This window comes from Colletotrichum gloeosporioides (assembly GCF_011800055.1).
Source record: "Colletotrichum gloeosporioides strain Lc1 chromosome Unknown consensus_24, whole genome shotgun sequence".
NCBI lineage: Eukaryota > Fungi > Ascomycota > Sordariomycetes > Glomerellales > Glomerellaceae > Colletotrichum > Colletotrichum gloeosporioides.
In genome coordinates this window covers 72,179-99,636 of record NW_025544669.1, presented here as the reverse complement: position 1 = coordinate 99,636, position 27,458 = coordinate 72,179, and the positions used below count along the sequence as shown (strand labels likewise).

At 54.9% G+C, this 27,458-nt stretch overlaps 8 protein-coding genes across 8 annotated transcripts; 4 read left to right on the top strand and 4 right to left on the bottom strand.

Annotated features, from left to right (window-relative positions):
• Positions 1-398: 398 nt before the first annotated feature.
• Positions 399-4,715, bottom strand: GCG54_00012604 (Structural maintenance of chromosomes protein 1; the record flags this gene model as incomplete). The annotated part of the gene is made up of 5 exons (XM_045412480.1): positions 399-653; positions 777-1,454; positions 1,511-4,469; positions 4,530-4,623; positions 4,685-4,715. The coding sequence occupies 5 exons, from the start codon at positions 4,713-4,715 to the stop codon at positions 399-401; spliced, it is 4,017 nt and encodes a 1,338-aa protein (XP_045267185.1).
• A 1,319-nt stretch (positions 4,716-6,034) lies between these two features.
• On the top strand, positions 6,035-7,720 carry GCG54_00012603 (uncharacterized protein; the record flags this gene model as incomplete). Its single annotated transcript, XM_045412479.1, has 1 exon — positions 6,035-7,720. The coding sequence occupies one exon, from the start codon at positions 6,035-6,037 to the stop codon at positions 7,718-7,720; it is 1,686 nt and encodes a 561-aa protein (XP_045267184.1).
• Positions 7,721-8,413: 693 nt separating this feature from the next.
• GCG54_00012602 (WD repeat-containing protein srw1) lies at positions 8,414-10,359 on the bottom strand (the record flags this gene model as incomplete). Its single annotated transcript, XM_045412478.1, has 3 exons — positions 8,414-9,780; positions 9,834-9,961; positions 10,019-10,359. The coding sequence occupies 3 exons, from the start codon at positions 10,357-10,359 to the stop codon at positions 8,414-8,416; spliced, it is 1,836 nt and encodes a 611-aa protein (XP_045267183.1).
• A 5,440-nt stretch (positions 10,360-15,799) lies between these two features.
• GCG54_00012601 (Phototropin-2) lies at positions 15,800-18,260 on the top strand (the record flags this gene model as incomplete). The annotated part of the gene is made up of 3 exons (XM_045412477.1): positions 15,800-16,188; positions 16,245-17,014; positions 17,068-18,260. 3 exons carry the CDS (start codon positions 15,800-15,802, stop codon positions 18,258-18,260), a joined length of 2,352 nt encoding a protein of 783 aa, XP_045267182.1.
• Positions 18,261-18,899: 639 nt separating this feature from the next.
• GCG54_00012600 (uncharacterized protein) lies at positions 18,900-20,183 on the bottom strand (the record flags this gene model as incomplete). The annotated part of the gene is made up of 3 exons (XM_045412476.1): positions 18,900-18,992; positions 19,042-19,474; positions 19,528-20,183. The coding sequence occupies 3 exons, from the start codon at positions 20,181-20,183 to the stop codon at positions 18,900-18,902; spliced, it is 1,182 nt and encodes a 393-aa protein (XP_045267181.1).
• A 1,483-nt stretch (positions 20,184-21,666) lies between these two features.
• On the top strand, positions 21,667-22,296 carry GCG54_00012599 (N-terminal acetyltransferase B complex catalytic subunit naa20; the record flags this gene model as incomplete). Its single annotated transcript, XM_045412475.1, has 2 exons — positions 21,667-21,835; positions 21,893-22,296. The coding sequence occupies 2 exons, from the start codon at positions 21,667-21,669 to the stop codon at positions 22,294-22,296; spliced, it is 573 nt and encodes a 190-aa protein (XP_045267180.1).
• A 68-nt stretch (positions 22,297-22,364) lies between these two features.
• Positions 22,365-23,285, bottom strand: GCG54_00012598 (Levodione reductase; the record flags this gene model as incomplete). The annotated part of the gene is made up of 2 exons (XM_045412474.1): positions 22,365-22,675; positions 22,739-23,285. Coding segments are annotated over 2 exons (858 nt in total), but the record flags the coding sequence as incomplete, so codon positions are not given.
• A 1,152-nt stretch (positions 23,286-24,437) lies between these two features.
• Positions 24,438-27,100, top strand: GCG54_00012597 (putative glutaminase; the record flags this gene model as incomplete). The annotated part of the gene is made up of 4 exons (XM_045412473.1): positions 24,438-24,602; positions 24,666-24,780; positions 24,826-26,787; positions 26,844-27,100. The coding sequence occupies 4 exons, from the start codon at positions 24,438-24,440 to the stop codon at positions 27,098-27,100; spliced, it is 2,499 nt and encodes an 832-aa protein (XP_045267178.1).
• Positions 27,101-27,458: the final 358 nt, after the last annotated feature.

Genomic DNA, 27,458 nt, shown 5'->3' with positions numbered 1-27,458 from the left:
GGATGGAGCGTGACAGATAATAACAAGAGCAAACACATGCGCAGACAGAACAAATATAGCCTCGAGAAGCCTTATAGATGGGGTAAATCGAGATTCGCCTAAAAACGATTATTCCATGAGGTGGAACAGACGGTGAGTGGTGAGTGGTGAGTGGTGGGAAGTGGTGAAGTCGTTAATTTTAATCTTTCCTCTTTGCGTCATCGTAGCTGGCTTCCACCTTGAAGATAGACTGCCTGCCATGGCGGCTACTTTTTATTTATTTTTTTTTATTTTTTTTTTGGTTTTTTTGTGAAGCCGTTAAGTCACAATAACCAGGATCGAATGAGCTTGTCAGCGATGCGACAGTATCAAACCGGTTGTAGATGAAGACCTCGGACGGAGAATGTTGTCGAATGTCATCATAGGCGCAGAGGGAAAAAGAGTTCATCAATAACGTGAATGGAAGAATCCACCGGCCATATTACAGTCCAAAACTCCATCGCAGGCTCGCCAAAACCTAGCGTCGCCGCAACACCATCTCTGGTATCATCTGGGGTGCAAATCACCTGCTCCGCCCCGAAATCCATCTTCTTAAAAGTCAAGCATGCAGGGCTGCTAGCATCGTAGCTGTCGGTTGCGCGCAACACCCACGACCTCAAGCCCGATTGCCAACGCTGCCAGGTACAACGGTTATTTACGTCCTTCATGTCAACAATCTTCTCTCTCTCTAAGCATATTTTCGAAGCTAGTTCATTGTCAGCTTCTGTTCAGCTAAGTTCCTGCCAGTCACAACTTACATCTAAGGTGAGCGTCCTTGAGCTGTTGACTTCTTGATCTCGGTAAACACCGACCAAGCTCTCGCTGTCTTGGAACAATCCGGTCTTGAGACTGATCACGATGAATTGCATGCCTGGCCCAGCATGTTCACGGATGTACTTCTTGATCTTGTCCACGTTGGCGTTGTCGAGTGCCGCGTCTACTTCATCGAGCACGAAGAAAGGACTAGGCTGGTAACTGTGAATCGCGAATAGGAGAGCCAAGGCGGCCATCGTTTTCTCGCCTCCAGAAAGGTGCTCCATGTCTCTGAATCGCTTGAGAGGCGGCATGGCATGATACTTGATACCAGACAGGTACGGCGTGTCTGTGTCTTCTTCGATATCCAGGTACGCTTGCCCTCCCAAGGGATAGGCTTCTGATCGTGTAAGGTCCTTGTAGACGTGCGAGATCTGCTCCTGGATGTGTGAGAAGGCCTTGTTGAAGAGCTCGTACCGCTGGGCTTTGACATGGTTGAACGCATCGCGGGCTGCCTTAAGTGCCGCTCTGGAATCCTCAAACTCCTTTTCGGTATTCTTCAGTCTCGTTTCGACGCTCTCTAACCTCTCGATTGCTCTCATGTTGGGGTTGAGCTTCTCGAGCTCCGAAGTGATTGACGCGATCTTGTCTTGCAATCGCTCCTCAACGCTAGCATCATCCGACTAGAGAAACGTCAGCAAACACAGCTTATAATATGCAAGTGGCAGGTTGCCTGTACATTCTTCAATTCTTCGTCCAGGCTGTCATAGTCGACTTCGATGCCGTGATTCTCGAGGGCGGCGGTCATCATCTCCTCGTCATCCTCCTCGTCCACGTCCATAGCATCAGCGTCTTGCCGTAGCAGGTTATCTTCGTTTGGCAAATTGTCGAGTGAGCCCTCTTGTAAAGGAATCTGCATCTGCTCCAGTTTGCAACGCCTAAGCAACGCAAACTTGCCGGCACTGTTCTTCTGGACTACCGTTTCCAGAGCGTTGATTTCCTTTTGTCTGGCGTCGATCTCCTTGCTTCGCTTCTGAACCTCGGCCTTGGCCTGTGAGACCTTCTGGCTCTTCACCTCTAGCGTAGCGCGCTTCTCCTGAAGGGTCTCCCGCAGCGCGTCGAGCTCGTCAGATACCTCGTGGCTAGCATCCTCGATATCTGACTTCTCCTGCTGATAGGTCTGGAGGTCTCGTTCCGATGCCTTCAACCCCTCTTGCAGTTTCTTCAGCCTTGCGTCCAGGTTGTTATACATGTCGCGCGTCCAGCTGAGTTGACTCTGGTACTTGGACTTTTGTACTTCAAACTTGGTTCGCTCCTCATCAGCTTCTCGTTGCAGATCTCTGTGCTCCGATTCATAGGCTCGGATGTCGCTGAAGCCAAGTCTCTTGCAGAAACCAGAAAAGACTTCGTCTTCCACTTTGGCGATAGCGTCGGAGAATTCCTTGACAGTACGCTTGGTTGCCTCGAGCTCCGCTCTCTTCTCCTCGTATTTGGGTTCCAGCTCGTCAAGCTGCCTACTCTCGTGATCTACTTCTCTCTTCTTGCTGTTGTAGTTCTTCTCCAGGTGGGCAAGTTCGGCCTTGGCGGCCGCCAGGCGTGGCTCAAGGCCGTGAATTTCAATCTGAAGAGACTCCTCAGCAGGGCTACGTCGCCCAGACTTTGGGAGCTTTTCGATCTCTTCCTTATACTTGGCCGCCATCTTCTTGAGGGGTTCAAGGTCAGTGCTTTCGAAGCGACGCTTCCCGCCCTTTTGCTCCGGGCCACGACCACCAGTCATCATACCCGTCTTGTGAATGACCAGGCCGTCCAGAGTAACGGTCTTGACGGGGATGCGCTTCTCATACGAAATGAGCTTGGCGATCTTTTCGCTGTCGCAAACCACAGAGCTGCCGCATGCATAGGCCATGGCACGCTCATAAGCAGGCTCAAAATCAATCGTGTCGATGGTTAGGCGCGCTCCGGATATGCCTTTGATGGCCGAATTGACCGCATTGACCTTGATGTTGTCAAGAGGGATGAAGGTCATGGGCGGAAAGCGCTGGTCCTTGAGATACTGGACACAGTCGTGACCGGTCCTCTCTGTGTCCACGATGACCGATTCGTAGTCCCGACCAAGCGCGGTGCTAACAGCCTCGTCGTACTTCTTCTGTTTAGGCTTGCATAAGTCACCAACCCTGCCCTTGACACCGGGATACAGTCGCTTCAGGTTGTTGACCATTTCCCTCATCCTAGCTTCGCGGTCATTCTGTCGTCGGCCATCATCGGCCTCTCTAAGCTGTTTGGCGACTTGCTCAAGCTTCTCCTCCAGTTCGGTGCGTCTCTGACTCGTTCTTATACGTTCAGACTGCATCTGGTGGTACTGCTTCTTCTTCGTGTCGATTTCTTGGGACAGTGCTTTGATGTTGGCCTCTGTTGCCGACTTGCGTTCGCCGATGGTCTCCAGCTCTCCTTCGTACTTTTCCAGAGCGGCAGAGATGGTGTCGACCTTGCCCTTGAGGGTGTTGACCGTGACCTCATCCGTTTTTTGTTGGCGAATCAGATTGTCGAGCTTCGCTTGGTTGGCAGCAGTTTTTGATATGACCTGAGTTCGCAGGTTGTTGTATTCTTTGCGGTCAGCATCGCTCAGCTCCTTGCCGGTCTTCTTCATGCGCTCCTTATGCTGCTTTTCGAAGTGCTGTTGGGCCTTTTCGAGCGTCTTGAGTCTGTTTTCATCTTCCTTGATGAGCCCAGCTTGCTTGTCGCGGTCCTTACGAACTGGTTCTATACGCGAGCGGGTCTGCTCGATGTTGCGAGTCCTCTCTTCGATCTTTGCATCAATGGGAATCAACTTGTGCTCCAACTCGTCAAACTCGCGCTTCTTCGCATTGATGGCCTTCTCCACACCCTGAGCTTCTTTGGACGCTACGTGCTGCTCCTTCTGAGCGGCTTCGAGCTTTCGTCTGAATGACTCCACGTTACGCTGGAACTCTTGCAGGTTCTGCTGGTGCTCGTGAATCTTCTCGGTAGACTCATCCATGCCCCGCTGGAAATGGTAGAGTTTCCACAAGGCGTGTTTCACGATGGCCTCGTCTCTCTCTTCAGTCTTCTTCTGAAAGTTGTCGGCCTCCTTCTTCTGCTCCTGATACTGTTTGATCTCGGAGTTGATACCGCGCCGTCTGTGGAGCTGGAAGCTCTGGTTTTCGGCGGCTTGCTCGGCTTCCGTCTGTAGTCTTTCGTACTCGGCCTTGTACTCCAAGCTCCCAGAGATCTGCTCAATCAACCTTGTCAGGTCTTGAGGGGATTGAGCGGCGATGGCCTCCACGTCACCCTGGAAGACAAGGAAGTTTCTGGCTTTGATGAGAATGTTCTCAGTCTCGAGGGCCTCGTTATACTGCTGGGCGGTGACGACACGGTCGTTGATGCGGTACTCGCTGGAACCCTGGTTCGTGATGGAGCGCTTCCACTTTTGCTCGTCGCCGGCGTCGTCCTCGTAGACGGCCATGACCCAAGCTGTCTTTGGGTCGGTTCGGGAGGCTTTGTCCGACACGTCGTCTTCGTCGCCGTTGGCGAAGCCATTCGTCTGCCCATTAGCCTCTGCGGAGCCGTCATCGTTGATCTTGGAAGTCTTGAGAACGCGGCCGCGGTAGACAAGGTCCTTTAGATGAGCCGATCGCAGGTGCGATGATTTAATACCCAAGACGAAGGAGATCGCGTCCATGCTGGCAGTGGCAACGCGTCAGTCGATGAGTTCCTGGGAGCATGGCGAGAAGCGAGCTTACGAATTGGATTTTCCAGATCCATTGGGTCCGATAATGGATGTAAAGTAGGAGTCGCCGAAAAGCAGGACATGATGGCCCTTGTAGGATTTGAAGTCTGGCGACAAGTGTCAGCGCGCGCGCAGAGGGGGGGGAAATCAAGACCGTATTGAGCATACTGAAGAGCTCAAGACGAATGAGTTTTCCCATCTTGCTGAACGGTTGTCGCGACTATCGCGACGGGCGGCGTTGAGTTTCCCGACGATGGGGCGAGTTGATGTCGAGGCTCGTCGCAAACGCGGATCGGCGCGCGGAAGGGTAAGGGCAAAGACAGCCGTGTGGTGTGGCTCGACTGTAGGGTGGCAACAAGTGAAGCCGGAATTGAGTTGATCGAGTAACAGGGGCCTCTGGCTGCCCAGGCGCATTCGGGGAGGCACTATAGCAGGCAAGTGTGTGTTGCGTCTGGCGATATTCGTCCAGATGGCCGACTGAGTTTCCCCACGCGCGTCTGGTTATCTGGACGCGACGGGCTGCGGGATGCGGGCCATACTGAGGCTGCCAAATTAGGCGCGCAACAAGAGCTCGAGCCACTTGACGGGGCAGGCGCCAGACTGGCTGGGATCACGTGCTGCCAGGGGTGATGATTATATCAGCAACAAACCTCACCTATCTGCCTTACCGTCTACCTAGGTACCGTGCCACGGCGTGCAGCTGCGGCGGAAGCCACTTCAGGTCCAAGAGCCCACTCTTCACACCCACATCAAGTCCCCTCAACAGGTGCTCAACGTGGTAAACCAACAAACCAACCAACCACAGGCTTGGCCAACGACACCTGCACAGATTACGGGCTAGACGCAGCTGTCAGCGCATCTCGGCCAAGTGGTGCACGAAGTAAGTACTAGGTAGGTAGGGCGGGCAGGTCTATTCCTAGGGCAGAGTGCGTGTCCCAAGGCAATGAGGTACCTATCAAGCCATTTAGAACGGGCCAGCAGCGAGCTCTCTCCACAGCACAGCTACCTGAAGCAAAGCAAAAATGCGGTAGCATTATCAACTGCCCTGCCATGTGACGTAGACATCTGAGAGTGAATCCCTGTCTCGACAACTCGTTCCAGCTTGCATGCATGGAAGGTTCACACATAACCCGTCCGTCTGTCCTGCCTTCGGAGCGGTCAGCCGTTGACACATGCTACTTCACTCCTTGCCCCAACTCAACGGGTTCCAAATGTGTTTTCCCTTTTTCACGCTGCCTGCATCACGAGCCCGCCTTGGTCTGTGTCGCTCGCATCCCCCGCCAATCCCTAGCACGGCCTAGGTCGTCACGCTGCCGCCCAAGCTACGAGGTCGGCCAGCTACCTACCTTAGGTACACCATCCAGACTGGCCCAACTCAGCACCGCCTGAATCTGCCCCCTACATTGACCCAACGTTACCTACCTCCTGAACAGTCTCGTCTCCGAGCTGTCGATAAAATCTCCTTGTCTCCTTCGCACCGTAGATACTCAAACGGCCGTCCCAGCATATCGCCTCAAGATGGCAGAGCCAAAACCGGTGGACATACCCAGTGCAAAGGGCGAAGACATGCATACCGACAGCGACGCAGCATACACCCCTGATCACACCGAGGCGCACTCGTCCTCTATCACCTCTTCGCCGCCTGATCACGATGACCTCCATACGCCCACCATGGCCACTACCAACCCGGGAAGCCCCAGACTCTCAAGGAATCCTTCCTTCTCGGGCAGCAGCTCGTATCACGAAGACTGGGACCCCTTCCCGCCCCTCGACCGCCTTACCATGCTCGACCTCCTCGATAACTTCGCGCTGCCGCAACAGCTCGAGAAACTTCAAAAGGGCATTTCCGCCCAGACACAGAAGGTTCGGAAGTCGAGGGACGCATTTAGGAATAAGAGCCAGCACGCGCGAGAGCGCATGGTAGAGGAATGGAGGCGTCGCGTTCCTACCGCCGAAGAACAGCTGGAGAGATACAGGAAGCGCATGCGCGTCAGCGTGGATAAGCTCGGCAAGCAGTGGAACGACACCAGAGTGGTGACCATGCGAGAGAAGGTCTCTTTCATCTGCGGCGTCATGAACATCTTCGCCAGCGGACTACTCATGGGTGGCTACCCGGAATACTTCCACCTCTGGTATTCGGTCCAGGTCCTATACTTCATGCCCATCCGCTACTTCACTTATCATCGCCGAGGATACCACTACTTCCTGGCCGACCTCTGCTACTTTGTCAACTTCCTCCTCATGCTCAGCATTTGGGTCTTTCCTGGCTCGAAACGACTTTTCCTGTCCGTCTACTGTCTTGCATTCGGCAACAATGCTGTCGCCATCATCATGTGGAGAAACTCGCTGGTTTTCCACAGTTTCGACAAGGTCACCTCTCTCTTCATCCACATTATGCCCTGCGCAACTCTCCATTGCATAGTTCACTTATGGCCTGAAGAGATGAAATCTATTCGGTTCCCCGCGACATGGACCATCCAGCACTCTCCAGCCGGATCACCAACTGCATATGGAAATGTGGTGTCCATGTTAGCGTGGAGTTCCATCCCCTACGCTGTCTGGCAACTGTCGTACTACTTCTTTATCACCGTCCGGCGGCGGGAGAAGATCGCGGCCGGCAGGCCCACTTCTTTTACATGGCTGCGGAAGTCGTACTCAAAAAGCTGGATAGGCAAGCTGGTGCTTTCGCTCCCGGACTCCCTCCAAGAAGCGGCATTCATGTTGATCCAGTACTCATATGCGGTCTTGACGATGCTCCCTTGTCCCATTTGGTTCGCGAGCAGATACGCGTCGGCCGTTTTTTTGATGATCGTCTTCACATGGAGTGTTTACAACGGAGCAACCTACTACATTGATGTGTTTGGAACACGCTTCCAAAAGGAGCTGGAGTCGCTCAGGGCTGAGGTCAAGCAGTGGCAGAATACACCGGAAATGGCCGGCCATTCCCCTCTCATCACACCGAACCCGGATGGGACTGCGCCCAGCGAGCTGCAACTATCTTCCGGCGTCGAAGATGACAGCAAGATTAATTCCGCTCTTCAACACGAAAATGAGGACATCCGGGAGAAAGCAAATGCCGGCGCACGTGGAATAGATGGGATCCCGCTGCTGAGCGAGGAGCTGCCTGCCCAGGCAGAAGCCTCCGGTGTCGATGGCGGGGCCAGAGACGTAGCTAGGGAGAGGAAGGCAATTCCTGTGGAATGATGGGTCTAGACGAAGTTAATAGATGCAAATGATATGCTTGCATGGAAGCACTATACGGGGCACAATGACAGTGTGAATTCTTGGCTGTTCAGAATGATTACTGACTACGTATCATGATGGAGTACGTGCGATGGTTCATCCTACCACCCTTCTTTTTTCGTGTCAAATTTCTGCTTTAAAGTCATGTCGGATTTCACTTTCCGCCTCGCGATAGGTTGGGGAATAATTGTTAATTCTGCGATGGAACTTGACACAAGCCATGCCCTACCCCCTATTGAATGATATGGGAATAGATGCTGCTGCGCTCGCGCGTTTCGTGTCCGCTCCATTTTTCCATCCGTTCCTCATAGGCCTTCGAGCAGTCATTCGTTTCCTCCCATGGACCTAATGCTACGAAGCCCATGAATAATCCCAAAACAACACAAGAGTCCCAGCCTTCCCGTCGTGACGCCGTTTCCATGCACATAACGCAGCCGGTAGCAGGGTATTTCGCGACCCCATAACCATTTCCCCCACCGAGAAACCAAAAAAGAAAAAGAAATGACAGGTCAGTTGCTCGCTCCATTCCGCCACGCCTCCCAACCGAGCCATATTAACCTCATAAGCCAAGCAAAGGGATATGTCATTAATGTAGTTCGTCAATGCGTATCCGCGACGGGGCAAAGCGGCGGCAGACGTCGATGCTTCTGACTGTTACCGGATGATGCCCCAGTCAGCAAGCTTGCCCCCGTCGCTATCTTCTCGAGCTCCCGGTCGCCGGCCAAACACATTCCAAAAACGTAGCGTCTCGTCACCGGCGCCCGTCACGACGACTCTGCCATCAGGGCTCATCGCAAGATATAGAACACGATACGTGTGGCCGGTGAGACTGACCACCTGCGTCATTGACGGATACTTCCAGACAACGATCTGGTTTTGGCTGTACCCGTGGGTCGACACGATTTCGTTCGAGTTCTTGGACCACGCTATGTTGCAGACCTGGCTTCCCGTGTCCACCTCGTTGATCACAGTGCCACGGACGGTGTCGTGGAAAATGATTCTGCGATCAGCAGTTCCACCTCCAGATGCCAGGAGCCCCCTCTGGTGCGGTGACCATGCGATGGCTTTGACGGCAGCGGTATGGTCCGAGAATTTCCAGAGTGGCGTGTCCGAAAGCTTATCCCATACCATCAGTTTGTTATCGTTACCACCACTGGCCAGCTGCCCATCTTCGCAGTTCCATTTCAGGCCGCACACTTCCTGTTTGTGACCCACAAGTTTCCGCAACCACTGATCCGGAGCGCGAACGTCTCTGTGGTAGATGAGGCGGTCGCGAGAACCAGATGTCAAAATATGGGTGTTCCAGGCAAGCGAGCCTACCCTGGCGGTGTGGCCAGTCATTGTTCTCAATCGTCTCGTCTTCTCTGCGTCCCAAATCTGGACCAATCCTTTCCCCGTCCCGATGGCGATGTGCGTTCCCTTCTGGATCCACGATACGCTGGTGACCGTGTCATCCTCGAGGGTGCACAGCTTATTAACTCTACTGGTCTGCGCGTTCCACATGTACACGCTGGACCCAAGACCGACTCCCAGCACGTTGGCGCTGCCCCAGTCTACCAGGTTCAGATAAAAGTCGTCCGCCAGGTCGGGGGCGTCCAATACTTTGTAAGGCACTTTGCTGACTGCGCGGGGTTGTCGACGTGGGCTGAGGAGCATCTGTTGGCTATTGAAACGAACTGGCGAGAGGCTGTAGATTTCAGAGCGGGTGTCTAGATTGGGGCCGTGCCGACTTTGTGGCGTTCTCGACGGCGTGAGGTGGCCTGCGTTGCTTAGTTGCCGGGGTGACATGTAGGAGAACAAATTCTTGTGAGGGGTTGAAGGGGTCAGAGTGGATGGTAGAGAAGCCGCAGAAGCATTGTTTGGCGGTGTGCGCGATCTTGTGGCGTCATGAATGTTGGCCGAGTGAGATGCGGTGGACAACGAATGCTCCGGTGACAGTGTCGACGGTGTCGCTTGAGGTATTGAGCCCTCGAAGAGCTCAGCTCGGAGCAACGTCGAAAATGTGCGGTTTGCTTCCTCAGCTGAAGAGCGTTAGATGAAAGTGCCGCAACGAGCTGGCCCGATTTTGACTCACTCTTTTGGAAATGAAGCTCTCCGTGTGGAGTTCGCTTCTTTTGCTTTGAGGGAGTTGCTGGTGAGCCGTCTTCGTGCAATAAACTAAAGCTTGCTTGGAGGTCTTGGCCAGAGCGCGTGGGAATGAATCTATGAATCAGATGTTAGCAAGAGTTCTTGCATCGTGTGGTGTTGCTACACACGCACCTGTCACCGTTTATCCTCTGGCGCTTACGATGCGGGCTGGCTCCCGGGGTGCTCTCCCGTTGCGATCGGTGATGAATCTCTCGGAGCAAGGCGTGGTCGACAGCATCGGCATCAAAAGCAGTGCCCCGAGATGGTTCGCTGGGGCGTCTTATATGTTGGACTTTTCGCTGGTTCGCATTTTCCAAATGTTGGCGACTCTCCAGATGGCCACGATCTGAGGGAGGGGGCGGCGTCGAGAAGCGAGCAGGGGTCACAGTCGCGGAGTTGTTCGTCTCAGCTACTGATCGCTTTGCTGGAGCGGAAGCAGCGACAACTGCTGGTGGATCGCTCGGGAGCGTCATTGTAGGTTGTGGAAGTGAAGTCGGCAAGAGAATGCGGGCCAGGGCAGTGAAGAGATTCAGGTCGAGGACGGGCGAGGCGGCTGGGACGAGCGGAGGAGATGGCGGGGAGCCGAGCCTGTGCGGGCGGGAGGCGTCGCAGTCGCACGTCGGGTAGACAAAGTTGCGGGCAATTGATGGAAGAGATGTTTATCGTGACGTCGGGCGCAAGCGAGAGTGAAGTCGGCGGTGGCCAAGTCGTTCGGAGGATTGGCGCTGGCAAACGATTCACCACCTTATCCCTGATGGTGGCGCTCAACTCGGCATCAATCGCATGCTTTCCCCTCGGGATGGTCGCAAAAGGTGACTGGTCACCGTCGAAAAGACAAGACAAGACAGTCGTAAAGCTGATCGGACGTGAATAAGAAAATGAAGCGGGCAGAACGAGAGAAACAGAAAGTGTCGTCGTGCAAAGTGCGGACGTGGGTATCGTGAGCGTGTGTACAGATACAAGCTGTAGAACTCTGGGTCCACGGTGCAGAGGTCGCAGCAGGCGATAGTGGCAGGGTGAGGTAAGGTACAGCACGGCGGAGAGAAAGGCGTCGACGGCGGACGATGGAACGGGACGGTGAGGTAAGTCGGGGTCGACCCAAGGTGTAAGGGACGGGAAGGTGTCGGATGTCAAATGGTGGTGGTGGGTGGGTGGCCGCCCAGTACAGTGCAGGAGCCAGCAGCAGGCAACATGGAAGCAACAACAATGGACGTGGCGGGCAGTACCTGCCTACACTGTGCATACCTTACTTACCTAAGGCAAGGAACCTGCCTCAAGGTGTACCTACCTACCTTAAGGCAGGTAAGATGCCTAAGGTGGGTACCACATAGCCCAGACTTCACAGTTGCTTCAGGGAAAGTCGCGGGCGACGACTTGGTTCCTGCCCTGAGGTGTTATGTTATTCACGCTATTGGCCGAACAGGGAGCTAGCGTTGACGGCAGAGCAACAACACAACGGGCCAGCGGCCAAAGTCCTCACAATGTCTAGAGCACTCACTGGGTTCCATTCCCTGGATTGGGTGCTTTGACTCCCTGTAGGCCCCGTCCCGTCCCTTCCCGTAGGGCCGCGAATGTGGACGCGACGAGACTTACCTTAGATACTTTCCATGGTACGGTATCTTATCTCACACCTCGATCCGAGGACGCGGGCGCATCACGCTTGTAGCACCTTACCTCAGCGCAATGATAACAATGGCGAGAACAGGAACCACAACAAACAATCCGTCACCAAAAAACCCGTCTGCACGCGATGGCGAATTGCTTTTCCGATTCTTGCGTGTTTCTTTTAGAGTCGGGGGTATGAGATTCAGCCAGAGTCTTACCACAGCCGACTGGAGGCTCTCCCGCCCTACGTCCATACCGTCCTGAAATATTTTCTCCTTCAGGTAAGGTAAGGCACCTCATCCAGGTCGTCGACGTGTCTGGGTCAGGTAGGGTATCCAAGTTGAGCATATCCGTACTCTTCATGCGGCTCCATGATCTTCAACTTCGTCAGGGTTTTCCGTCGAGTTGACAGTAAAAGCCAGGCATCCTGGACCATCCACAATAGCCCCCAACAGGCCCACTGTATGCAGCGTATCTGAAAATGGAAGTGCAGACGGCAGACTGGGGTCAAGCAGTGTGCGTGTGTGTGAGAGAGAGAACGGGGGTTGACGCGCTGCTCGGGCCAGCGTGTGTCGTGGAGCCGCGCCGAAGTCCCATGTGTTTGTTTATTATTGACATACATCCCGCCAGCGGCCAGCCAGGCCTCGGGGCTGGAAGGCTGGAAGGCTGGAAGGTCCATGTCTCCACGTCTTGCGCCAGCCAACAAGTCCTGAGCACCATTGTTGTCGCAGTGTTTTGTTTGCTCCTAGGTTTTCCCTCTCCTCCCGGACCCGGAAATTCGCGCAACAAGACCCCCTAAGTCCCTCCCCCGTGTCCCGCGTCTCAGGCCCCCCTCCTCACCCCAGCCAACCAACTAGGTGCGCAGAACCTTGGGTAGAACAAGCTCGATGGCATGTGGATGCACCCAGCCACTGCAGTTATATGGAGGCATTTGATACAAGTGGTATCTGTATCTTGGGGCACTTCAGCCTGGAACGCTCCCATCGTGATGAGGGTTTCCTTCCCGTGAAAGTCGCGACAATCCAGGAACATAACTATTCGTGGCGGCGAAGATCAAGATGAGAAGGAGGCCAAAAAAAAAAAAAAAAAAAAAAAAAAAAAAGANCAAAAAAAAAAAAAAAAAAAAAAGAACAACATGAGAGGAACAGAAGCTGGGAGCGACGCGAAGCAAAACGCTAAGAAATAGCTTCTCAGCGGTTCCTCAATACTCGATACGTCATGTGAACCATCCGCGAGCTGGTGTGGCAGAGACGCGAAGGGCGACGCGTAAAACGCGTAAAGAGCTCCACGCGAAAAGCGTTCCGTTCCATCATCTCGTGTCAGCTTCGGGGGGCGCCAAGTACAGTTTGAAGAAAAGACACTACCCACTGTACTACACTCCTTTTACTCCTCCGCTTGTTATGGCAGCCCCAGCCTGCATCCAATTGGCAGACACAAACTGTCGACAGCAGTCGGTCTTCCGCGGGCTGCTAAAGGTTCGCTGTGCCTATTGGCTCCCTTGCCGCTTCCATGCATTCAATGAGCTCCTCGCGCTACAACCCCCTCCCCCAATGAGCAACAAACATCGGCTGTGGTCCGCATGGCCATCTCTGTCGGCCATGGAAACGTGATCCTTGCTCATGCTTGTCAGCATGTAAGGTACCGACGGCGCACATGGGATGAGATTACTGTCGACAGGCACTGACAAGTGTGATGACTTGCTCTCGGTCACAACACGACCTTTGTTTCGAATCTTCTTATCGTCGCCTGTAATTCGCCGTTTCAATCCCATCCGCCTCTCGTCTGGGCACTCCATGATTCCCGAGTCCCCGACTGCTATCATTAGCATCACGATGGCTGTCTACTCCTGGAAGATCGTCGCTTAGCTATCCATCCCTTCTCCGGGTTCAAGCAAGCCCGAGCAGCCTAGTCGATGTGCCCCGTCGATGGTAATGACAGGCAACGTCATCCCTATATTGCCCTTGGCACAGCACCTGTGGCGCAGATAGTCACTATTCAGCCATCCCGCGCTACTTTGTAAAGGGAAGGACCAGCAACGCCTGGCCCGATGCTTCAGGCAACATTGACAGAGGTACGCTGTTGAAGACTTTTTTTGGTCAATCAACCCATCAGTCCGGGGCTGCTGACCTTTCGTCTCTACGTCCCCTGCCCTGCCTGCGGCAACTCGAGCCAATTAATTATTTCTTGACCTGCCGCGTGGAAGTCTTGCTCGGTCTCGGTACTTTGCCGCGTGCTTCCCCAGCCGAGTTGTTTAGTGTAATCAGATCCCGAGCAAGACACTGATCCTCCCCTGTGGAAGCTGGGCGCTGATGCGCGATGCGAGATTTGAAAAGTGATAGCCCCGCTTTCAACAAAGATCGCCGACATCGAGCAACAAGCCAATGTTTGCTTCTTTGGCTCGGTCAGCATCGCGGCGTGGCCATGAGTAACAACGCCGAACGAGAGAGACAACGTGGTTGCGACCACGAGAGAACGCAACAACGGTACGACGATTCAGGCCGCACGCCTTGGTGCCAGTCTCGACCGTCGGCAGACATATAATAACCAGCAAAACGTCCCTTAAAGTCGTCTTCAAGAGGGCATCGTCCGTTCGCCGATTTGAGCTTTCGATCGCAGCTCCGGGGATCGAGCGAGCACGGGCTCCTGGCTGTATTCTGGCTTGCTCTGGTTGTCCAGGCTGATGGCATCGGTTCTAAACATTTCGGCCAGGGAGATGACGCGCAGGTCGATTCGGAAATGGTCCCCAACTTAGCCCCGTCTGCCATATGCCACTTTGCGGTTTTGCTAGGTCGGGGGCGCCGCGCTTTTCCTCGATTAGGACCTTGGACGTGGTTCGGGGGGTCGGCTGCGGTGGGGCCGATGCCGAAACTGGCACACTGGTCAAGGCGTCGAATATCCCGCCCCACAGCATTCAACCACGACCCAAGACGTTGGCTAAAGAACTTCAAAGTTGGAGCGTGAATATCCCCGTCATGGCATGGCACGGACAGCAATTCTCTTGTCTCGTGGCGAGTGCACCGCAGTAGCCGGTCTAGCCCGGCAGACCCTGACAACGTTGCTCTTGGTGCCGGCCGGCGACAGACTTGCCGAGAAGCATTGCAGGCGACGATATCACGCTCATCGCCATCGCTGCTGACATCGTGGCATCCTTTACCACGGACTACCCTCAACGTTACTCTGTATTGGCTTACTATTGCCTTTCGGGCTACGGTGCCAGTCGACGATGGCATGTACCGCATCCTCCGATCCTTGCTCCTTTTTTCGTCCGTCTCACTGCCTGTTCTGCCTCTTGTTGCAGCGGCTTGATGCCAGGAAGCCAGGTCATTCTTCCCCGTCAAGCCCGCAGATCCTCTTGTTGGGCGCAGCCGCACACCACTTGATGGCGACGGCTCCCAGGACTCTTGGTTCATTGGTGCAGCAGCGAAACTGCTTCCCAAAGGCGTATCTTCGAATGCACGACCCGTCCTGGGCTACCTGGTTGCCCCTAGTCACCCAGCGTGCATGTCAAGGCATCCTGGTGTCATCGAGCTGTTGTGTGGATGGATGATGGATGACAGTTCTTCTGCCCGAAGCCAATGCCAATGGGCCGTGCTGAGCTCGTAGGCTTCGGACAAACCATCTGACTAGTCCCAACCCGTCACCCAACCCTAGAGTTGTCACCAGCCCGACAAAGACTAATTTGAGAGCCAGGCATGGCCCTTTCAGCCATGAAAATTCTCCTGCACTGCCAGGAGCGATGCTCGAGCATACTAGCCCGCGATCGACGTGCTCGGCCGAAAGTCAAATGAACTGACCCATCCACCCATTGTGACGAGGTCTGAAGTGACCACCACAACACAACGCTGTGGGGTATGATCTTTTCGGCTTGCCGCCAACATCGACAACGCTTGATTGATTGCTTGAATCAGACAGACGGCGAGGGGCACGGCCAGGCGGTTTGGCGGGTACCTGACACCCTTAATTCGGCTCACTCACGGGCCTACGGGCCTGACATGCAGCTTGTGCTTCTTGCCTCGTCTGTCAATAGTCCCATCTTGTCGTCGTCGATCGTTGTCGGCACGCCCTCCTAGACCTATGTGTACTTTTGCCGAGCCCCCCGTCTTTGATCAACCCCCCCCCCNCCCCCCCCCCCCCCCCCCCCCCCGCTGTTCAGATGGCGGCGCCTCGACGATTGAGGAATGACGTTGCAGGAGCCAATGGTTCGGAGCCACCGCTCTATTTCTTCTTTGATATACCCATGCCTCCGTTCGTCCACAATCCCTCAACCTCGACGCTTCATATAAAGAACTTCCGCTCCCAGCCAAGATCATGTCTCCATCGCCCGTCCCCCCTCAGGCCCGTGATCTCGGCTCCCGTTCTGTACTTACACTATTCCGGCGTAAGAAGCACATGGCTCAAGTAGCTGCCAATCCCAACCACCGCCGACACAGGCACGGTGAACTTACTCAACCCCAGGCCAACGGTCCGTACAGCTCTCTCAGTGTCACGTCTCTCGCCAGCCAAAATCGCGACATGGATGTGGAAGAGGGCGGTGCTGATATCCCCGATATCCCCTTGAAGCGGCCAGCCAGCCGTCTGCCGCAGGACAAGACGTTCAACCCGTCTCGTTTCGAAGAAGCTTGGGTCGAGGACGACAGCAACTGGACTCATCACGGACCCATCAACCCTAATGCTCTGAATGTGAGAAAAGATAGAAGGTGAGAGAATCGGTAACGCCTGCAGGTGCGTTGATGTTGACCAACCGGCTTTGTAGTGCTGTACAATCTCCCGAGATCCCTCCAAGGGGGAGGGTCAAGTCTCCCGAACCTCTTCAAACCCATGAGCGGCATACGTCCTCCAGTCCACCTAGAAGCCCTCGCACACGATCTTCAAGATCGAGGGCAAACTCGACTACATCGTCATACCAGACGAATGCCACCTCCTTACCGCCTCTTCAAACCAAGGGCGCCGGAGACGATGAGATCCTCGAACCCCTAGCCGAAGAGGAGGTCGAGCCTGGATCGTTCGATCTTGTGGTGCCTTCCCATGGCGACAACGGCATCTACTCGCTGGAGACTCGGTCAGAGCTCCTCTTCTCAAAAGAACATCTGCAAGCCATCTTCAAGGACCACGTTCTGCTCCAGCGTTTCACCGACTTCCTGCACTCCGCGCGACCCGACTCACTTCCCCTCCTCACGTACTATCTGGACTGCTTGAAAGCCTTACGCGCCATTGCTTACGCCAACGCCATCGCCAGCGGACTGGACTCGCTACCTGAACACGGGTTCTCAGTTCAAAATGCCGAAAACACCTCCAACACCTCGTTGGAGAAGAAGGCGGGGGCCGCCTTTGATGTCCTCGTGCAACAGGACCTCCCGGCCTACATTACGTACATGTGGATCCAGACCGTCAGCGTGTCCATCAAGAGACGTATCACGGGGACCCTACCCGTCCAGTTGAGAGAAATGTCAGAAGGGTTGGCGGAGGTTTTCTGCCTGACGGACCCCTCAAGGCATGATAACCCGATTGTGTTCGCTTCAGAAGGTTGGTTCTTCCACCGTAACGCTTCCAACGAACCGCGCTAACCTCATGAAAAGAGTTTCACAGAACTACGCAGTACGGCATGAACTACGTGATCGGCCGTAACTGCCGGTTTCTCCAGGGCCCGAAGACCAACCCTTTCAGCGTAAAGCGGATCCGAGATAAGATCCTCGCTGGCCAGGAGCATTACGAGACCTTCCTCAACTATCGCCGTGACGGCTCGCCTTTCATGAACTTGCTCATGGTCGCACCCCTTTACGACAGCCGGGGCACGGTCCGCTACTTTATCGGCGCCCAAGTTGACGTCTCTGGCCTCGCCAAGGAAAGTTCCGGCCTAGACGCCCTCCAAAACCTTGTCGTGGAGAATGAAGCTGCTGCTGCTGCTCATATACGGGAACAGGAAGTCGATGAAGAGAAGGATGAGTTCCGAGACCTGAGCGAAATGTTCAACATGACAGAACTTGAGACCGTCCGCAGGCGAGGTGGCAACATGCATCGCGTTCCCCAAGATGAGGAACATGCAGCCACGTCAACGAACTGGCACAAGCCTCGCATTCTCATCCAGGATGAGACTTCGTCCATCCAACAACACACCTCAGCCCCGACCATCCACAGCGGCAAGCTCTCCGGCGTGTACGAGCACTATTTGCTAGTCCGTCCCTATCCCAGCCTGCGCATCCTCTTCGCTTCGCCCTCACTGAGGGTGCCCGGAATCCTGCAATCCAACTTCATGGACAAGATCGGCGGGTCCAACAGAGTTCGTGACGGCCTCCATAGAGCCTTTGCCGAGGGCCACGGGGTGACTGCAAAAGTTCGGTGGATGAGCAAGCCTACCAGCGAAGGCCGGATCCGCTGGATCCATTGCACACCACTTCTTGGCAGCAACAGTGCTGTGGGCGTATGGATGATTGTCCTCGTCGACGACGAATCTGACGCTGGCATGCGAAAGGGAAAAGAGGCTCCCCCGGTCGATGGACGTTTGCGTCGGACCGGTGCCCTGCAGCAACCGCGTCCCTCCAAAGATGATAACATGAGCCTGTCATCTTTCGCTGCGATGAATAAGGCCCGCGACGAAGTAGATGCGCCCGCAGATTTCGACATTGACCCAGACCGGCCCGTAAGTCGAGCGAGTCGATCGAGTCGCCTGAGCCGAGGGCTTGCCGGATCCCGCCGACCCATGTCCCCGGCCTTTAGCGACAACGACGAGCCTCTCCGGCCTGCATACACGGTGCGCCTGGAGGAGGATTAGTCGCGCGCAACTTGGAAGATTTGACAATGGTCTATTTGTTCTTTTGTACTTGATACCACAATACTCACAACGTCCTTGTTACTGACACCGGATTTCAACTGCATGCCGCGCACAAGCATTGATCTAGAAAGAAACGGGGTGTGCAGGCAGCAGATATATCATGCTCAGGGCATCCCTTTGGTAATGTATATACCCTAATTCAATATTCGCGTTATGCCGCACTCTCTACGATATTGTCTTGATGAGTGAAGTCAAGTTGCATGCGGTGTTGGGCAAAGTCTGAGCGCCTATCAGTGACTTTTCATACCGACGCCACCATGCTTGCCGGTGCTAGCCAGTGGCAACCAAATTTCTTTGAAAGGGTCGTTAGATCCTAGTCATGTCTGAATGTTCAACTTGGACCCCTCAGCAATTCCTGTTGTACATTGTGCTGTTGGGGTTGGCGCCAAGTGACTTCGGGAGCAGGGATGCTGTTTTCAGGCTTCATTGACTGATCGTCATGTTCATCAGCTCATCAAATTCATGTAGTCTAAAAGTACGGCCGAGCTGCAAAGGCCTCCTCAGGCCTATCAAAGGCACTCGTTATCCAGTCCGGCGCACATCCCGCGTGACCCAACGTTGGGACACGACAGAATCAACCTAGCTCGTCTCTGCAGAGAAGAGCGTGGGTGTGGTTGGCATCATGGGAGATGTCGATAGGAAAGTCTCAGGCCGGAGCAGAACCGGCTTGCTCTAGTAATCGTGCACGCCATCCATCGCAGACCGCCTCAAAGCCACTCACAACATCGCCGCATACCCCCGCGCACTCGCGTTTCCGCAGTCTCTCGCTCCAGTTTCCACGTGTGAGCCACCGCTCGCCTTCCTCGCAGAGCTCCTCCTCTCTCCTGATCTCGGCAACTAGCTCCTTGGCGCTCTTCAAACGGCGGGTGGCTGTCGTGGTCGTCTGCCTCGACATGTGCAAGGTGTCCGATAGGTAGTTGAGGCTCTGGACGAGGTCACTTGTGAGGGTGTGGAGCGCCGTTAAGGAGTCATATGCTTTCGTTGTTGGCCGGGGCATTGACTCTGACAGCTCGAGTAGGAGGGGCAACAAGTCGTCGACTGTCTCTGAATCTGGAGGCGGGACGAGCGGAGAAAGCAGCGGGAACGTCAAATTATGTAGTTGACGAGTCTGGTGTGTGAGGTGGGTCGTGAGTGCCGAGTGAGCGGTGATAAGCCTGGTCAAAGTCAGGAAAAAATGCGTGGCTGCGGCATGCTGCCGGTGACATACCTCGTTGCGCTGCCCTCGACGCCGGCCTGAGATCCGAGATCCCTCAAGCTCTCCGTTACGCGACTAAAGACCCCATCCGTGGGCCCCCCATTGCTCTCTGTCCCTCTTCTAGCCAGTGACTCCACCGCATCGATTTTCGCGACCAGGCTAGGAAGCATGCCTGGAGAGTCGAGATCCGACTCAGACCCATATTCACTGCCATCGTACTCGCTCCCGCTTCTGCGGTGGCCGCGCCGGGGAGGCGACGGAGGGCCCAGGTTGAGATTTCTGGCCTTGCTGCCAGCTTCACCAAGGCTTGCGACATCAACACCACTGTCCCGTGTTCCCTCTGCGCCCGGTTTGCCATCGGCCTCCTCGACACTGATGTTTGGGGCACCGGTCTCGTCTTCGTAGTATTCTCCCTCATCACCGGAATCGGAGAAGGCGTCGGCCAGCTCGTCTGCGAGATTCCCCAAGCCGTTCCCGGCAGCCGCGCCCCCACTGGCGTAGGATACATCGAGAGCATCTTGTTGGTTGAAGCTGCCCCTTAGGGGCGTCGTCGATTCGTGTGTTGACGATCTCGACTGTCGGCGGTGTTGGGGAGATGAGTTTGCGCTGTACTGGTATGAGGCATCGACGCTCGAGGCGTGACGCGAGTGGCTCGGAGTCGAAGGCATCGTAGAGTCGGATCGGAGAAAGGGAGTGGCGGTCGGTCGGCAGTACGGGCCCAGAACAGATGTGGGAAAGCCGTACGGACGAGAGTTATATGTAGAAAAAGCCGGATCGATGACGCTCCGCGACGTGCGTGTGCTGGCAATCAACAAGCAAAGCAGACGAGTGTTGTTGCTCTGCTTGACCCGGGGTTGCTGGTGCAGAAACAAACAACAGGGGTTGTCGCATCAAATATACAACCAGGAAGACCCAAGTGGAGGGCACTGCAGCAGGATGAAGGCGAGTTGGTGCTCGAGGGCCGCAGTCATGCAACAAAAAACAACGTCGAGCGGAGCGGAGCAAATGCTAGTTCGACGGCCCATGCAAGTCAATGTCGTGGAAAACAGATAACGCGGGCGTGGGCAACGGCAACAGCAGGGGCGATGGTGATGGCGATGGCGAGCAGCTGTGCGGGCGAGCTTGGGTATATTACCTCTCTTATTAGGAGAGCGGGCGGATTGCGGATAGGGCGAGCGTCCAATTAATGCAATCTACTGGGCGGGCACGGCGGGCTTTGCTTTGTTGTTGATTATTATCAGCCGATGGATACTCGTAATAAGGCAGACCGGGCTAAGACGAGGTTCCTTTGCGCCTGTGCGTTGGGTCGCCCTCTGTGTCTTGGCCGTGGACCTCTGCAGTCGTTGCGCAAGGGCCTACGTACCTAGTGAGAGTGCAAGTTCGAATACAGGCTGTCGTTGTGCCTCCCGTGTAAGTGAAAGAACCAAAGGCATGGACCTGTTTGGTACGATGTGCAGAGGGGAAGTGAGAGAGAAGAGGGGGGGGGGGGGGGGGGGGGGGAAAAAAAAAAAANGGGGGGGGGGGGGGGGGGGGAAGAAAAGAAAAAAAAGAGGTCGAGATGGCGACTTGCTGGATCGCCAGTTTGATGTGAGACACCGACCGCCTGTGGTGTAACTGAACTGTACTCTGTAAGGTGAATCTACCTAACCTAAGGTACTTAGGCACCTACCTAGCGGCGCGTGTGACTCCTGCGTTCCATTGTGGCCGGACGGGCTTTTCCCATCCAGGGCCCGGTATCCAGGCCGTTTAGGGGCATCTGTCAGCTCCTTAGCACACGGTCCCTGCATGCCCGCTCTCCAGAGCTGTACCTACCTTGGTCGGCAAGGTTCCTTAAAAAAGATGCCGTACCACACCTTATTATGTCAGCGCAGAAAACCCCTCCCCTACACTTTCATTGAGATTCATGGACACAGCTGTTATGGTTTTTGCCTATCAACATTGTCGGAACAGAAGATATTTTGTTGCCGGCGCTGCTTTCGCGGAACGTTTGTCTGTGTCCGGCCCTCGCGCCCCATTCATGCCTAACTCTTCTGCTGTACATTCTGCAGCTTTATCACAGTTGGAGCCTGACCATCTCCAGCCACAGCCACCTCCCGGCGCCGACACTCCTCGATAGTTCCGACTCCAAGTTCGCGGTCCGGTCCCGCAGTCATGGCCACCTTTCGTCGTTTCCGCCCCGACGATGTCAACAAGTTCTCCAAATGCAACCTCGATCCTCTGACCGAGACGTACGAGCTGGCGTTCTACCTCCAGTATCACGCAAAGTGGCCTTCAATGTTCCAGGTTTGCGAGGACATGAATGGAAATATCATCGGCTACAGTACGTCAACAACAGCACTGCCAAAGGCATGGTGGATCCATCTGACATGATACCCAGTCATGGGCAAGCTCGAATCATCGCCCGATGTCTACAAATTCTCGGAGCACTACCTCCCCTGGCATGCCCACATCACTGCCCTCACCGTCGCGCCCGAAGCGAGAAGGCTGGGCATCGGCAAGATACTCTGTGAGCAGTTGGAGGCCGCCGCCGACGCAAACGATGCTTGGTTCGTCGACTTGTTCGTTCGCACCAGCAATCACAAGGCCATTACGTTTTACAGGAACTTGGGTTACAGCGTCTTTCGCGTGGTCAAGGACTACTATGGCGACCATGCTACGGATCCTACGCTCGATAGCGAGGATGCCTTCGATATGAGAAAACCCATGAAGAGGGACATCAAGCTCCAGCACGTGAGAGACGACGGAGAGAAGCACGAGGTTGATCCATCCGATGTTTGGTGAGAACTTGGACCATCTTTTCCAGCACAACCCGCCTGCACCTCCAATCAGCGCAACGTGCCGTCGCCCGCTCAAAGCCAAGCTCCGTCGACGTTATAGACGCTGCCGCTTACGAAAGAGCTCTCCGGGCCGAGCAAGAATGCGATGACGTTTCCGCACTCCTCCGCGGTACCCTGGCGTTGGAATGCCGTCGGCTCGTCGAACGCGGCGTCCGATGGGCGGTTGTGGAACTTCCAGGCCTTCTCCATCAGCGGCGTGTAGATGGCCCCAGGAGCTACGGCATTGACCCGCACCTCGCGGCCTCCGTTCTCGTTGGCCGCCGCGCGGGTAAGACCAATTACACCATGTTTGCTGGCGTCATATGCGCCGTGTTTGGCGAAACCTAGGCAGTCGGCTTGTCAGACGAGTCTCCAGCAATGGGTCCCTCAAAGAAATGACAGCGTACCTTTGACGCCATGTATCGAGGCCACATTGACAATCGAACCGCCGTCCACTACGTTTCTTAATTCCGCCCTGAGGCAGTACATGCACCCCGTCAAGTTGACAGCAATGATCTTGTCCCATTCCTCGTCCTCTAGGTCCGCGACAGCCCGGATGCCGTGGTGCTTGCCTATGACGCCTGCGACGTTGGCCGCTCCGTCCAGACGGCCAAACTGCTCGATGATGCCGCTTATCCAACCTTCGACTTGATCCTTTTTCGAGACGTCCACCCTCGTTACCGAAAATGGCATCTTTTGCTCTGAAAAATAGGCCTCAGCCTCTTTCATGGCATCGGGTTCGACGTCGGCAAGACACACAGTTGCCCCTCGCTTGGCGACGATCTTTGCGGTGGCTAGGCCGATGCCACTGGCACCGCCGGTAAAGGCATAAACCTTTCCTTCGAGTGATGCCATTGCAGTGGCTCTACTTGGATATGAATGCCTGCGAGTAGATGCCGCTAAGAATTCCAAATGAGGGGTGTCGTGTGGACAAGACGGGTATCCATCCCAAAGCTGGGCCGCATCGTGAGGGACACGGCCTAATATTCCGTGGATCCGATGCTTAGCCACCACCAATCATAAGACGCCGGCACAGACTAAGACGAATGTGTTCGCACACACTTGACCCGGACCGAGGAAGGCGAGGATCTGGGGTAATCGCAGTGCTCAGGATGGCCGTTCGTCTCCGAAGGTTGTGAAATATTTCATCTCGTCACGGCGTTTGCGACTTCACGGGGGCGGGCTAAGCTTCTCTCTGTCGGCTGAAGTGCCCTCGCAGTTAGACGGGCGAGCAAGAGTGGGAAGGACCGCAGATCCCAGGTTAAGTAAGTGTCTGCCAACTTTGCCGAACCTTCGTCCCATGTGAGAGTTCCACTAGGTTGGTTGCCTTTTTTCTTCCAAGATCGAGGGCGTATCTGAAGTTGAGTTGACAGCTGGCGGCCTTCATAGATTCGCACACCAACCCAACACAACCTCTGTAGCCAGACATTTACTTAGTAAGTGGACGGGTTGTCCTTTTGCGTGCTGGGCATGACGGGAGACCTGATACACCTAAGATCAGCTCCCACAGAACACTGCGGTTGTTTGTGTGTGGTGAATGGCACCCCGCAGAAGCAGAACCCGCAGCCCCCCATATCACAGGGGCTCGTGGCGCGGCAGTTCGTGTTTGATTGGTGCGTGGAGTCGTAGGACGGGAGCTGCAGCGAGCCCAGCCTTGCTCTCCCCCACCTGACCCGCCATCCTGACGTACATGGTGCCCAGCTCTGCGCCGGCTCTTGCACCTCGCTATGCTGCTTTACCTGTGACGGGATGCAGCTCCTACCCCAGATTTCTCCAACTGTTCCCGTGCCATCCCAAAACTGGGCTAAAGACGACCATTCCCTTCGAGCTGCGGTAAAACCGAGGGATAGGAGGGTTTGCATCCTGTCCGAGCCCGTCTCCTGATTTACCTTCTCTCCGCCTCACCTGACCTGACTCTGCATCTCCTCTTGCAAGGTACTTAACATTGTGCCGCCTTCGGCGTTTCTGCCATTTATACAGCAGAAGAGAGACGAGCTCTCTACAATATTCTGAGCTGTGTCTTTTCATCTTCTTCTTCCTTCGTGACTGTAGTGGCGAGCGGTGTCCTACTGTCTCTGGAGCCGGTCCCGAAACGATCTCTCCGCCATGCAGCTATTCTCACTTCTGGCCGTCGCCGTGGCGGTCGGCGCCTCTACTTTGACACCTCCCGTTCTTCCGCTGATTGTTCGCAACCCGTACCTCAGCACTTGGTTGGGCAACGCCCGCGATGCGCCTTGGGAACATTGGCCCATGTTCTGGACCGGGAGCAGCGTGAGCTTTGGTGCCACAGTCTTCTTCTAATATATGTGTCGCTGACTTTGAGCCGCGCTCCAGGTCGGCCTCTCCGTCATGGCATCTGTTCCGGAGTCCAATACTGTTTTTCCGCTGCTCGGACGACCTCAAGACTCCTTGTCCTCGGCTTCCAAGTGTGTTAGACCTGCATGCGGACGTGACAACACCTTGAACTAACATTCTTCCCGAAACTATAATATAGCCTTCCCAACATACCTAGGCGCTACCTTTGATGCTTCGACCACGAATCTGTCGTACTCGATTGCTCCGCCAAAGGGGTCTTCGGCGCCGGTCAAAATCATCCTTTCGTTTCTGTCCCCCATCACGCCCACGTCAACCTTCCGCCAATCCGTACCTGCTGCCTATCTGACAATCCATGCCGAGGGGTCCTTCGATGTCAACATCTACACTGATTTGAATGGCGAGTGGGTGAGCGGCAACCGGGACAACAAGATTGTCTGGGACCTCCTCAAGCCTCAAGGCGCCAAGGAGCAAAGTGCGGTCCTGAAGACCTGGCAGGTGTCAAGGCAAACACAACAACTTCTTACCGAGTTCGCCGACCACGCAGAATGGGGAACGCTGCATTTCACTGGCCCCGCCGACGTCTACCACCAAGCAGGAACGTCTAGAATCCTGCGACAGCACTTTGCAACCAAAGGCAATTTGAAGAACGAGGTAGATACTTTGTACCGGAAGATCATGGACGAGGAGCCGGTGTTTGCCTTTGCCAAGACATTCCACCTGAGTAACAACACTGGGGCCGGTCTTTCATCGACAGACAGCGTGTTGTTCACTTTCGCCCTTGTTCAAGATCCAGTTGTCCAGTTTGCAGCCGCCAGAGGGTTGACGCAGATGAGGCCTCTGTGGTCGTTCTACTTTGCAACCTCACCCGAGCTAATCCAATACCACTATGACGACTTTGCCGTCGCCGACCTACTGGCAAGAAACTATTCGGACCAGCTGGCCGTTGACGCTTTTGCCTCCGGCTCCCAGGACTACCAAGACATTGCTGCGCTGTCTGCCCGCCAAGTCCTCGGTGCAACCCAGTTCTCAGGAACTCCTGACGACCCCATCCTGTTCCTAAAGGAAATATCCTCAAACGGAAACTTCCAGACTGTCGACGTCATCTTTCCAGCGTTTCCATTCTTCCTGTACACGAATCCTCGCTGGCTTGCTTACCTTCTCGAACCTCTTTTGGAACATCAACTGAGCGGCCAATACCCGAATGACTACAGTATGCATGATCTGGGCTCACATTTCCCCAATGCTACTGGACACCCCGATGGCAAGGATGAGTACATGCCCGTGGAGGAGTGCGGAAACATGCTCATCATGGGGTTGGCCCTCGTCAACGCCTTCAAGTACGACACTCAGCCGGCGTTCATCCAGTCCGCTGATGGTCTTGCTGGTCCACTAATGTTGCTGGACCCCAAGAACTCCGGCGGGCGACCCTTGGCGCTGTCTCCCGATATGTATGGCATGGATCGTTCATCAGCTGTCACTGCCTTCAGAGGAGCCAAGGAGGCTGAAAAATGGGTGTCTAGGTCTTACGAACTTTGGACCAAGTGGACGGGATATCTCGTTCGCGAGTCGCTGATCCCAGCTAACCAGCTCTGCACTGATGATTTTGCCGGCTGGCTTGCCAATCAAACAAACCTCGCCTTGAAAGGCATCATTGGGATCAAGGCCATGGCCGAGATCGCCGACGTCTTGGGGAAGACGGATGACTCCAAGTACTACTCGGATATCGCCAGCGACTATATTGAACAATGGCAAGGCTTCGGGATCTCAAGAGACGGCTCCCACGCCAAGCTGGCGTACACGTGGTACGGCTCCTGGACGACCATCTATAACCTCTACGCAGACTCCCTGCTTTGCTTCCACTTGCCAGAACGAAAGGCGGCATCACAGGGTGGACGTATCGTAGAGTGGTTGCAAAGGACCTTGCGTATGGGCTCCAAGACGTCCTTCATCCCGGACAAGGTCTACAACATGCAAAGCAACTGGTACCATGCGGTTCTGCAGCATTACGGCCTTCCGCTGGACAGCCGTCATTTGTATACGAAGAGCGACTGGCAATTCTTCGCCGCGGCCGTCACGAGCAAAAGAACTCGCACTGAGATACTTCAGAGTATCGCGGGATGGGTCAACGAGACGACAACTGGTAAGAGGGCAGTATCTGATGACCGAGCCTGAGACATGCTAACAAAGCTATCGTAGACCGACCCTTGACCGACCTGTACGAGACGGAGGGCACTGGTGGATGGCCCGGGCCACATTTTATGGCCAGACCTGTTGTTGGGGGCCACTTTGCCTTCCTGGCATTGGAAAGAGCATGTGGAGGAAAGGCAGTCGAGGGTCTCAGCTTCTTAGATGAGCCGGAGGCGTTCACGGAAATAGATGTGCGTAGGGCTCTCGAGGTAGAGACTGTCGACGGAGGGGACGTTGAGCAACTACCAGTGATGGAAGACTTGTAGAGCTCGTAATCCATTGAGACCAGAAATGCAAACGTTGGGCCTTGGCCGTCCATCAACCCATAAAAATTGCTTTGTATTGGAAGAGCCGCTGCGCATCACACAAACAAACACCTTTGCGAGTGAATGCAAAATGCAGGGCGCTAAGGGAGCTCAATGGCCATTCTCCTAAGCTTGTGTGCTAACTGAAAGTCCGGTCAACTCAATCGATATTGCTTTGGTTCATGATTTGGTCTCAGGTTGAACACGCATGCCTACATCTACCGTTGGACATCTACCGTTGGATATCAAGGTCTAGGCCCATGGTCTAGAAACATCGCACGCCAGGGCAGCAGGTCAAGCAGTATTACGCCTGTTTGCC